General features: G+C 37.0%; 1 protein-coding gene across 2 annotated transcripts in view; it reads right to left on the minus strand.

Moving 5' to 3' along the window:
• The window catches only part of dom (domino helicase), a 479,765-nt gene that overhangs the window by 303,904 nt on the left and 163,332 nt on the right, over positions 1 to 12,529 (minus strand). For both annotated transcript variants that reach the window (XM_070088057.1, XM_070088056.1), the window contains exon 10: positions 12,263 to 12,433. In XM_070088057.1, coding sequence (XP_069944158.1) covers positions 12,263 to 12,433 — 171 coding nt within the window. The remainder of the gene's footprint in view (positions 1 to 12,262; positions 12,434 to 12,529) is intronic.

Here is a 12,529-nt window from a genome sequence, read left to right on the forward strand (position 1 = left end):
TAATTCTAGCGGCTTCAAATCAAGCGGGAGAAAGCTGGTAGGCCCACATATGAGAGAATGGGTCTGTGTGGTCAGTGTGCACCACATAAAAAAAATCCTGCAGCACACAGTGCATAACGAGAAAAAAAAACTGATCGTTTTTTTGGAATAAAATGCCGACTTTGAGGTGTATTTTCGTATAGTATTTATCGTTGTATTCGCGTTTTCATGGTCTTAGGTGATAAAATGGAAAACATATTACAGAAATAGAGATGATTTTCATTACTTTGACGATGAAAACGACCTTGAAACTGAGCTCAAATTAGCGGAAATGTTCGATTTTTACCAATGTTCAAGAGTAAACAAATCACACCACACGTCCAATACACGTCAACTGGGGAGTCTAATATTCTTTCACTAGTGCACTGATATTATTTATACCATTTTTACAATAATGCAGTAGTCTGCATAACAGTAAATTTTGTATTTTTTTGAATGAATAAAAAATCAAAATAGAAAGCAATAATAATATAAGAGGGGCCTAGAGATGTGACTAATGAACAGAGGATATGCTATTTTAGTGCCAAGAATGTCTACCTTGTTTATTCTGGACCCTATTTTGAAATTGGCATCTTTTTTAATATGCGTGAAATTGGCCAAATTGTTAAATTCTGACCACTATATTGGATAGTTCAAATTGGTAAATGGGCAGTTTCTTGTACTCAGCTGATAGATAAGACAGAGTTCTAAAGAAATAGCTATGAGTTTAGCCAACTAGAACAACGGAATTGGCTGAAAACAGGGCTCAAAGTCGGCAAAATCGCCGATACACATATGTTGCCGATTCCGCTAACTTCGCGGGAGCGTAATTCCGTGAGTTTTCGACCAAATTTCGAATTTCTGGTGTCATTACCATCGGGAAAAGATTCTCTATCATTTCATAAGAAATTTTTTTTTTTTCGAATATTTGGCGACATAGAATGACAGTTTCAGAAAGGGGCCTGAAACAGTCAAAGGGTTAAAAAAAAAAAAAAAAAAAAATCTGAGAGTTAGAGCTAAGGAAGAGGGATAGCAATAATGTTGAAGGATCAGTTATGGCAGGAAAAGAGGGAATGTAAATGTACGAATTCAAGGATTATAAGGATTGTACTTGTGTCTTTATGCATCTTAATGGTATTTTGCACCTTGTCAAGCATACAAATATATACCACTTGCTTTTAAATGATGACAGTTCATTCAGGGGCCACCTTCAGCACAGCTGTCTTACCACCACCTTAATCTCTGAAAAACAAATGCTAAGAACACAGCTTCTTTCAGATACAGTGATACCTTGACTTATGAGTTCAATTCATTCTGAGACTGAGCTCGTAACTGAATCTGCTTGTACATCAAATCAATTTTCCTCACTGAAATTAACTGAAATGCCATTAATCCATTCCAGCCCCCAAAAAAACACCCCAGGGGCAGGAGAAAATACTTCAATATAATGATAATATCAACTCCATGGTTTATTTATCTATCACAATTGATCTAACATGACATGATAAACACTATAAGTAACATAGAAACATATATATTCTAGAATGAATAAAATAGGCCATAATATGGTGACTGTCCGGGACCAGTCCGAGCAAATAACATTATAAATGCTCCTTTCTATAATGTGTTCTTTGGTCCTGGGCAAAAGAAAATGGAGTTTTTTGAGAGGCTAACTGCAATAGATCACTAGTGCAGTGATATATGAATATCTTGGAAGTAAGTTATTGACTTATTTTATGAAGCCCACCATTTATTACTGAAATAAATGCAATAATATTGACAGGAATCATAAAAAGATTATTGTTCTACAATTGGCTTGTGGAATATTGGAAATATTCCAAATATTTTGGGATGTGTGTCGACATAAAGGGCAAGATATTTTACAAATGTCAAAAACTTAGCAACTTTACTTTTATGTAGAAAAACTAAAGATAATTACACGATTACCCCCATTGAAAACATCGCACTAGTATTGTTTTATAAGTACCAAGTTCCAAAACCACCTTTTGTTGTGCCATTTAGGCCGGGGTTCTTGCCAAATGCCATTTTCAATAAATATATTTTTTAGCTCGTAACTCAGATTTCGGTTCGCAACTCAAAGCAAAAAATCAACCAAGTGATGGCTCATTACTCGGAAAACTCATAAGCTAGAGCACTCGTTTAGGTACCACTGTAGTTCTTTGATTTCTGGATTCTTGGTAAGAAAATCAGAAATGATTTCATTATTTGTTGAACAAGGTGAAAGACCAACTACAGTAACCTAGGGCAGTATCCTGACTGGTTCAAAGACCATGAAGCCAGCATCAAAAGGAAAACAGGAAGCCATGGAAACCCAACTCTCTAGTTTTGCTTGAACATTTGGGAAACTCAGCACCAAAGCATGATTTTTAGTCTCCCTTACCAAATTAAATCAGTCACATGATCAACAGGAACATTGTCCACTGGGACACCATGTTTTGGCTTGACAATCAGAAACTGCTGATCCTGAACCACTGTGTTCACTCCACTTGGAGCATGCATTTCCTCACCCATTTTGCTTTCTCAAAGCCTTTCTCAGTAATGTCAACAAAAGATGGAGGAGACAATATATTCCTTTTGCTAATCACTTAGATAATGTGTCTTCCAACTGTTGCAGCTTCATAACAAAAATAATTCAAAATGTTACCAACAGCAACACAACCTGATAGGAGACAGGCAGTCACATGACTCATGAAATCGTAATAACACTGGTCCAAGTGGCTCACTGGCTTACGTACTGGCCTGGAGTTTTACAACTCACTTGCCGTGAGTTAGAGACCCACCCATACAGTGGTTTGTAGGCAGTCACATGTTTAAAAATAAATATTGATGGTGAAGAAAATTCAACCCTAAAAAAAGTAATAAAATGGAAGCAAGTAGTAGTCAAGAAAAGCTAAGAGAACACAGATTAAAAACACCAATAATAGATGATAGTGCCAATCATTGATAGTCTACACATAAGAACATAAAAAAGAATGAACACTGCAGCAGGCCTACTGGCCCATGCAAGCCAGGTACAATTCTCCCGATGGCTTAAGCCAATGCCTTAACCTAGTCAGGTCAGTCACATTCACTTAAGGGAGGAGCACAACACCTAATCTAGTAGCACAAGCTAGTCAGGTCCAACTCACACCCACCCACACCCACTCATGTATTTATCCAACCTATTTTCAAAACTACACAACGTCTTAGCTTCTATGACGGTACTCGGGAGTTTGTTCCACTCATCCACAATTCTATTACCAAACCAGTGCTTTCCTATATCCTTCCTGAATCTGAATTTTTCCAACTTAAAACCACTGCTGTGAGTCCTGTCTATGCTAGATATTTTTAGCACGCTATTTACATCCCCTTTATTAATTCCTCTTTTCCATTTATACACCTCAATCATATATCCACTAATTCTATGCATTTTTAAGAGTGCAGATTCAGGGCCCTCAGTCTGTCCTCATAGGAAGAATTTCTGATACATGGGATCAGCTTTGTTATCCTCCTTTGTACGTTTTCCAGTGCATTTATATCCATTCTGTAATACGGTGACCAAAACTGTGCAGCATAATCTAAATTAGCCCTAGCCAAAGACATATATAGTTGAACAACAACCTGAGGATTTCTATTATTCATACTTCTTTATATGAAGCCAAGGATTCTGTTAGCTTTATTGTGAACACCTATACACTGTTGTCTTGGTTTCAGATTACTGCTAACCAGAACTCCTAAATCCTTTTTGCAATCTATAATATTAAGATCTACATTAGTTTATATGTGGCATGGTTATTGTCCTGTCCAACATTTACAACTTTATATTTGTCTATATTAAACTGCATCTGCCACTTCTCCGACCATTGCATCAGTCTATTCAAATCATCCTGGAGTGCTCTAATGTCCTCATTAGAATGAATTGGACTGACTATTTTGGTGTCATCAGCAAATTTGCTTATGTCGCTATTTATTCCCTCATCTATGTCGTTTATGTAAATTGTGAACAACTAGAGGTCCAACACTAACCCCTGGGGAACACCGCTTGTGACGTGCCCCCATTCTGCTTTCTCCCCATTTATGCAAACTCTCTGCTGCCTATTTGTCAACTATGCCTCTACACAGGAAAAATATTCTCCTCCTATTCTGTGTGCCTTAAGTTTCCTCAATAGTCTCAGATGTGGAACTCTACTGAAAGCCTTACTTAACCCTTTCAGGGTCCAAGGCCCAAATCTGGAGTCACGCACCAGTGTCCAAGAATTTTCAAAAAAAAAATTTGTTATTTTTTCTTATGAAATCGTAGAGAATCTTTTTGTGAAGGTAATAAAACAAAAAGTACGAAATTTGGTGGAAAATTGACGAAATTATGCTCTCGCGAATTTTGATGCGTCAGCGATATTTACGAATCGGCGATTTTGCCGACTTTGACTCCCATTTTAGGCCAATTACATTATTCCAATCAACCAAATTCTTAGCTATTTCACTAGTATTCCTTCTATTCTATCGATTGAGCACAAGAAATCGCCAAGTCAACTGTTTCAACTACAAAATAAAGTGATCGGAAATTGTTAATTTGGCCAATTTAACACAAAGTTCAAAATATTCCAATTTCAAAATAGGGTCCAGAATAAACAATGTAGGCATTCCTAGCACTAAACTAACATTTCCTCTGTTCATTAGTTATGTTTTGAGGCTTTACAAATAAATTCCATTTTGATTTTTTATTCACATAATGAATTTTTATTCACACAAAAAAATAGAAGATTTACTGTTATTCAATACTGTAATAATTGTATAAATATCATCACCATATTTGTGAATGTATATTAGACCCACCAGCTGATGTGTATTAGACGTGTGAGGTCGTTTGTTTACTCTTGAATATCGGCAAAAATTTAACATTTCCGCTACTTTGAGCTCAGTTTCAAGCCATTTCCAGTGCTAAAACCAATCAAAATCATCTCTATTTCTGTAATATGTCTTCCATTCTATCAAATGAGACCAAGAAATCGCAAATACAACTATAAAAAACATACGAAAAAACACTGCAAAGTTGCTGTTTTAATCGAAAAATCATGATTTCATTTTTTTTCTCTCATTATACACAGTGTGCTGCAGGATCTGTTTTATGTGGTGCACACATACCACATAGATGTATTCTCTCATATCTAGGCCCAAATGTACCACTCACAGTTTATCAGAGTGAGCTGAGCTCATGGCGTAGATCTACGGTTTGGACACTCACCGTAAAGCCGTAGATCTACGGGACGGACCCTGAAAGGGTTAAGTCCATATACACAATATCATATTCAATACCATGATCTACCTCCTCAAATACCTTAGTGAAGTTAGTTAGTAAATTCTTAAGACAGGAATGTCCCTTTGTAAAACTGTGCTGAGATTCATTAATCAATTCATGCCTTTCAAGATGGCTACGAATTGCTTTGGCAATTATTGATTCCATAAATTTTCCAACTATGGAGGTAAGGTTTACTGGTCTACAGTACGAAGCTAAGGACCTGTCACTTGCCTCGTAAATAGTCATTACATTTGCCATTTTCCACTTATCAGGCACTATGCCAGTTTGCAGTGATATATTGAAAAGATTAGCCAAAGGTATGCTAAGTTCCTCTTTACATTCCTTTAAAACCCTCACAAACAGTTCGTCAGTGCCTGAGGATTTGTCAGGTTTTAATTTCTCTATTTGTCTGAGGATCATGTCACTAGTTACCCAAATAGTGCATAGTTTATCAACCTGTTCTACATAATTTATTACTTCTGGAAATTCGCTAGTATCTTCCTGAGTAAAAAGTGTGAGGAAGTAGGTATTGAAAAGTTCACACATTTCCTTATCACTGTCAGTGACCTGACCTGAGTTACTCTTAAGTGGGCCTATCTTGTCCCTAATCTTACTTTTGTATACCTGAAAGAACCCTTTTGGGTTAGTTCTCAAATCCCTTGTGACTTTAGCCTCATAATCCCTTTTTGCTTTTCTTATTCCTTTTTTTTTTTTCTCTTTAATTGAATATACTGATTTCTTAACTGCCCATCTCCTCATCCTCTCTTTTGACCAATGAGATGTTTTAATCTATTGTTTATTCATTTGGGATCATTTTTGTTAGATCTAGTTTCCCTACTTGAAACAAAAGTTGTCTGGGCAGCTAGCACAATGCTCTGAAACACGTCATATTGGCAACCAACACCACCTACCCGACCCATAGTCAGGTCATCCGAATTTAGCCCATGCAGTTAATTTCTCAGTCCCATGAAGTTGGCCAAGCGGAAATCTGGGACAGAGACTTGATTGCAGTTATCTGGGTAATTCCATGATATGGAAATAAATGGTATTAAATACCGACACAGTGGAAATATAAACACATATGCAGTGGGCTTTTTCAAGTCACACACAGATCTGTGTGTGACTTGAAAAAGCCCACTGCATATGTGTTTATATTTCCAATTCCATGATATACTGAAACTAAGTGATATGTGATCACTTTCCAAAAGTTCATCATTAACCTCAAGATATTAACTAGTGATTCTTTGTCATGTTCTTAAAGAACATGACAGCTGATGGAATGGGCAATGGTAGACATAATACAGAAGAGCCGCGGATTAACCCTTAAACTGTCCAAACGTAGATTTACGTTTGCACACGTAGCGCTCTGAACGTAGATCTACTTTTTTTTTTTTTACATAAGCCAGAATGTACATAAAATCCAACGTAGATCTACATTCGGAGCGCTACGTGAGAAAACACAGATCTAAGTTTGGATAGTTTAATGGTTAAGATGTCATCGGAATAAGTAATAAACGGAATAACTAACATTTATACGTCAAAACATTGGCTCGGTGAACGTCACTGAAGTCGGTTTAAGTCATTCGTGTCGGGGCCTGAGCGGCCCAGTGTGCCATTGTTTACCAGCCAGTGAGGATGACCCCACGCATTCATACGATACATTTTGTATTATTCCATTCTTTTTAGCACTTGTAACTGCTAAATAAGCCACCATGGACCCAAAGAAAGCTTCTAGTGCCTGCCAGCCTTTTGGTAAAGGGCTGAAAGAGAGGGGATAATGTGCCTTTCTCAGTGATTCTGCAATATGTACAATACTAAAGCAGAAGGAGTCTATAAAGGCTGTAGCACTAGCCAGCGATAAAGTGTAGCATTAACTGTAGCAAGTTAAGCGATTAGTCGATAGAAAGAGGACAGCACAAAACTGACTCCTGCATTGTTGTTGAAGGTATATAGGGCTACTGACTAACACCACCGCCTCTGCTGCCGCTTTCACCACCACTATGTAAGGCTTATTTTGCAGTGGCCCTTATACACCCAACAACACATCACCACTCGTGACATTCTTAATGCCATATTTTATTCATTCTAGAGTATATATCAAGTTACTATGTTATTAATATTGTTTATTATGTCATATTAGATGAATTGTGCTAGATAAATAAACTGTAGAGCTGATATTAGTGTCATGTTGTCCTGTCTCCCAACACAATTCCTAACATACACCAGAAACAGACCTCTCTGGAACACTTTTTTGAGCGACAGGGGTCCAGTGATTCTGAAGCTGGCCCTAGTGGCATTAAAAAACAAAGAAGGGAAGTAACCCAAGATAAGGACTTGGTACCTGAAGTCTTTATGGAAGGAGATTCACCTACCAAACAACTGTAAACTCCATCCTCTCCCCTCCTCCCATCTTCCATACATCACCATGTCTTTAATAAAGGTAACTGTGATGTTATTATTGCTTTATTCTTTGTGTATCATTGTTTTCTGTATAGGTAAATGTATATTTCATGTAGAAAACATTTTTTTTAATACTTTTGGGTGTCTGAAACTGATTAACTGGATTTCCATTATTTCTTATGGGGAAAATTAATTCGGAGTACGTCAAATTTGGAATAAGTCACTTTCTCTGGAATGGATTAATTTCACAATCCAGGAGTCCACTGTACTAAAGATCAAGGCTAGGGGCAGTAAGAATCAAGTGCAGAAAGTATGGGGTGATTTATCTAACAAAACTAGGGAAACAACAAAACAACAATTTACATCTTATTCAGAATTATTCCAAATTCACCAAAAATTTGCATTATGAAACCTTATGACTTATGTTTAGGTCTGTCCCGGGCCACTGTCGGTTGTAATATTAGCAGTAGCTTTATCAGTATTAGCAGAAATAATAGCAGTAGTCATAGCAGTAGCTGTTGCAGTAACAGTCTTAGCAATACTATTTGTAAAAGTATTAGTTGAAGTACTAGCAGTACTAGTTGTAGTAATAGTTATTGCAGTATTAATTGCAACAGTACTAGCTTTAGCAGCACTAGTTATAGTAGTACTAATTTGAGCAGTACTAGTTGTAGAAGTACTAGCTTTAGCATTACTAGTTGTAGAAGTAATAGCTTTAACAAAACTAGTTGCTCTAACTTTAGTGGTAATAGTTGCAGCAATACTAGTTGTGGTAGTACTAGTTGTGGTAGTACTAGTTGTGGTAGTACTAGTTGTGGTAGTACTAGTTGTAGCAGTACTAGTCATATTAGTACTAGTTGTAGCAGTATTAATTGTAGCAGTACTAGATGTAGCTGTACTAGTCACCACAGCATTAGTTGCAGTACTAGCTGTAGCAACACTAATTGTATTTGTTGAAGCAGTACTAGCCACAGTTCAGTGGTGATATGTTCCAACTGCTTAGGTATGGAAAGAATGATAAACTCAAATGGAGAACTGTACACAAAACTCGAGGGGTTCGTCAAACAGAACTAAAGGAACATGAGAAAGACTTGGGAATAATTATGTCTGCTGACCTTTCTTTCAAAGAATGCAAAAGACAAAGGTCACAACAACCAGAAGGATGACAGGGTGGGCAATGAGAACCTTCAAAACAAGGGAAATAATGCCAATGGTGACACTTTTAAAGTTACTAGTGCTCCCTTATTTGGAATACTCTTCAGTGTTGACAGCCCCATCCAGGGTAGGAGAAATATCAGAGTTGGAACAAATACAGAGATCGTTCACAGTCCACAGAGCCAGTAAAGGATTTAGATTACTTAAATATGTACTCACTGAAGAGGAGAAGAGATCTGAAAATATATACCTGCAAGGTAATTGAGGGCCCAGTCCCAAATTTGCAGTGACATAACAATATACTGGAGCAAAATAAACCCAGTGAAAAATAAGGGTGCAGTGGGTGCAATAAGAGAAAATTGTATCAACATCCGTGGCCCCAGATAATTCAACATTTTACCAAAAGATATTAGAAATACTGCTGGAACAAGTGTACAAGTCTTCAAGAGGAAACTGGACAACTATCTTTGCCAGGTACCAGATCAACCAGGCTGTGACAGATATGAGGCAGTGGGCCTTTCAGCAGCAACAGCCTGGTTGACCAGGTTAGCACCAGACGAACCTGGCCCATGGCTGGGCTCCAGGAGTAGAAAGACTCTTGAAACTCATTAAAGGTATATCAGTACTAGTCTTAACATTACTAGCTGTAGTATTACTAGTTGTAATGGTATTAGTCATCATAGTAATAGAAGAAGTAATAGTAGTAATGGCAGTAGTAATCAGTAGCAATAGTTGTACTAACAGTAGTCATGGTCACAGCAGTAGCAACAGCAGTCATATTCGTCACAGTAGTAATAGCATCAGCATAACAGTGGTACTAGGGACTGTAACAGTAGTACAGAAGTAGTCACAGCAGCAGTCTTGAGGGAGGGAGGGAGGGAGGGAGGGAGGGAGGAAGGGAGGGAGGGAGGAGGAGGAGGAGGTTGGAGGTGGCAGTGTTGTTCAATGCAGAATTAGTAGTAGTAATGGAAGACTAACTGAATTATCTAGAGTCTAGAACATTAAAAAAGTTATACAGGTTGGCCATCACTAATCCAGCACTAATTTCAGCCAGCATAATTTCAAATTTCCAGGGTCACCTCACCAACTTGCCACTACTGTTAGGTGGCGCTACTTGCTGCATACGTCATTCCAATTTGTTTTCTTCATTTATTGTTATAACCTGTTCACTTTTAGCCCTAGCCATGGTTCCAATGAATAAAAGAAATGTTTCTTGTCGTGTAAAGCACATACGCCATACATTGTCCATAAAAGATAAGGTGGCTTTGAAGCCACTGTCAGTCGCCATGAGCTCAGCTCATTCAGATAAGTTGCGAACGGTAAATTTGGGCCTACATATGAGAGAATAGGTCTATGTGGTGTGTGTGTGTGTGTGTGTGTGTGTGCACTATATAAAAAAAAATCCTGCAGCAAGCAATGCATGAGACAAAAGAACTGCAACCGTGTTTTTGGTGTAGAACAGCAACTTTGCGGTGTATTTTCACATGGATTTTATGGTTGTAGTCTCATTTTTTTGGTCTCAATTGACAGAATCGAAGATACATTACAGAAATAGATATGATTTTGATTGCTTCATGACGGAAAATACCTTGAAACTGAGCTCAAAGTAGCGGAAATGTTTGATTTTTGCTATGTTCAAGAGTAAACAAATGACAACGTTGTCTAATACGTGTCTAACTGGCTGGTCTAATACACGGTCATGAATGAGTTGACATTATTTATACAATTATTACAATAATGCAATAGTCTGCGTAACAGTAAATATTCTATTTTTTTGTGTGAAAAAAAATTTCAAAATGGAAAGCAAGCATAATGTAAGAGGGGGCTGCAGATGTGACTAATGAACAGAGAAAATGTTATTTTAATGCCAAGAATGCCTGTATTATTTATTCTGGACTCTATTTTGAAATTGGCATCTCTTGAAATTTGTGTGAAATTGGCCAAATTACCAATTCCTGACCACTTTGTTGGGTAGTTGAAGTAGGTAAATGGGCTGTTTCTTGTACTCACTCAATAAAACAGAAAAAATACTAGCAAAATAGCTGCGAGCTTGGTAGATTGGAACAATGAAACAGGCCAGAAATAGGGTGTAAAGTGGGTGAAATCGCCGATGCATAAATATTGCTGTTCGGTAAGTGTATTTTAACCTAACTCCTCTGTAATCTGGCAAAATCTCTAATCCAACACCCTATAGGATGCAATGTTGCCAGATTAGTGATAGTCAACCTGTATAGCTTGAATTTTAATTCTCATTTTCTCAATATTTTGATATCTGTATATATTCTCCAAAACAACACATTTTATATTTAGAAAAATAAAAATATTTATCTGAATTTTTATTTGGATTAATTTATCAAGACATTATTTTCTAAATATTTAATTTCAGAAATTCCGCAATCATACATAAAACCACAAGAAAGAAATATCATGTTAAAAAAAAAAATTTGTGACTTGTATCTTTATAATTTGGACATCTCCATACACAAACTAGTCCAGATAAGAGAGAAATCACAGTATCAACAAAAAAGTTGAAAATAAGCAAAATTTAACATCAAAGAGGAGAAATGAAGTTTTAGAAGAGATACCTGTGGATAATAAGGTTTCCTGTAATGTAGGTAAAAAACTAATATATGATAATGATGATTATGTCTTTAAGCTGTACAAATAATGTAGCTAAAAAGTATTAAACAATAATTGGCATAAAAGAGAGCCATTAATATACAATGCATAATTCCAGGAAACCTAGGTAGTAGGTTGGTAGACAGCAACCACCCAGGGAGGTACTACCGTCCTGCCAAGTGAGTGTAAAACTGAAGCCTGTAATTGTTTTACACGATGGTAAGATTGCTGGTATCTTTTATTTTCTGTCTCATACACATGCAAGATTTCAGGTACGTCTTGCTACCTCTACTTACACTTAGGTCACACTACACCTACATGTACAAGCATATATATACACACCCCTTTGGGTTTTCTTCTGTTTTCTTTCTAGTTCTTGTTCTTGTTTATTTCCTCTTATCTCCATGGGGAAGTGGAACAGAATTCTTCCTCTGTAAGCCATGCGTGTTGTAAGAGGTGACTAAAATGCCGGGAGCAAGGGGCTAGTAACCCCTTCTCCTGTATATATTACTAAATGTAAAAGGAGAAACTTTCGTTTTTCCATTTGGGCCACCCTGCCTCGGTGGGATACGGCCGGTGTGTTGAAAGACAGAAGAAACAATTCCAGGAAAACATAAGACTGGAATACATAATTCAATTACTACTGATAAAACAGGAAAAAAAAATGTTCTACTTCACATCAGGTTTTAAGTATGGTAATAAATTACATGAAGTGCAAAACGGAGTAATTTTCTAAAGAGTACTAATAATTATCAAAAACTTAAATTATCTTACCAAAAAGAACAAATTTCGTTTTCTTTCTTCTTCCTTCTTGTTTTCTTCAAGGCGATCAATCTGCCGTTGTTCAATCCTGGTGGTAGGCTTGCTGGGTGTAGTGTTTGAAAGAGGTACCCGTGTAGCAGGTGACGAAGGTCCTGCTCTCACTGGACTAGCCACATGAGTTGTCTGGTCAATTATTAATTATCATAATAATAATTTATTATAAATGCTTGTGGCACCATCAGCCTGAGTGACTATTTCAATATCTCAACTCTGGTAAAA

The sequence above is a fragment of the Cherax quadricarinatus genome, chromosome 23, assembly GCF_038502225.1.
Source record: "Cherax quadricarinatus isolate ZL_2023a chromosome 23, ASM3850222v1, whole genome shotgun sequence".
NCBI classification, from domain to species: domain Eukaryota; kingdom Metazoa; phylum Arthropoda; class Malacostraca; order Decapoda; family Parastacidae; genus Cherax; species Cherax quadricarinatus.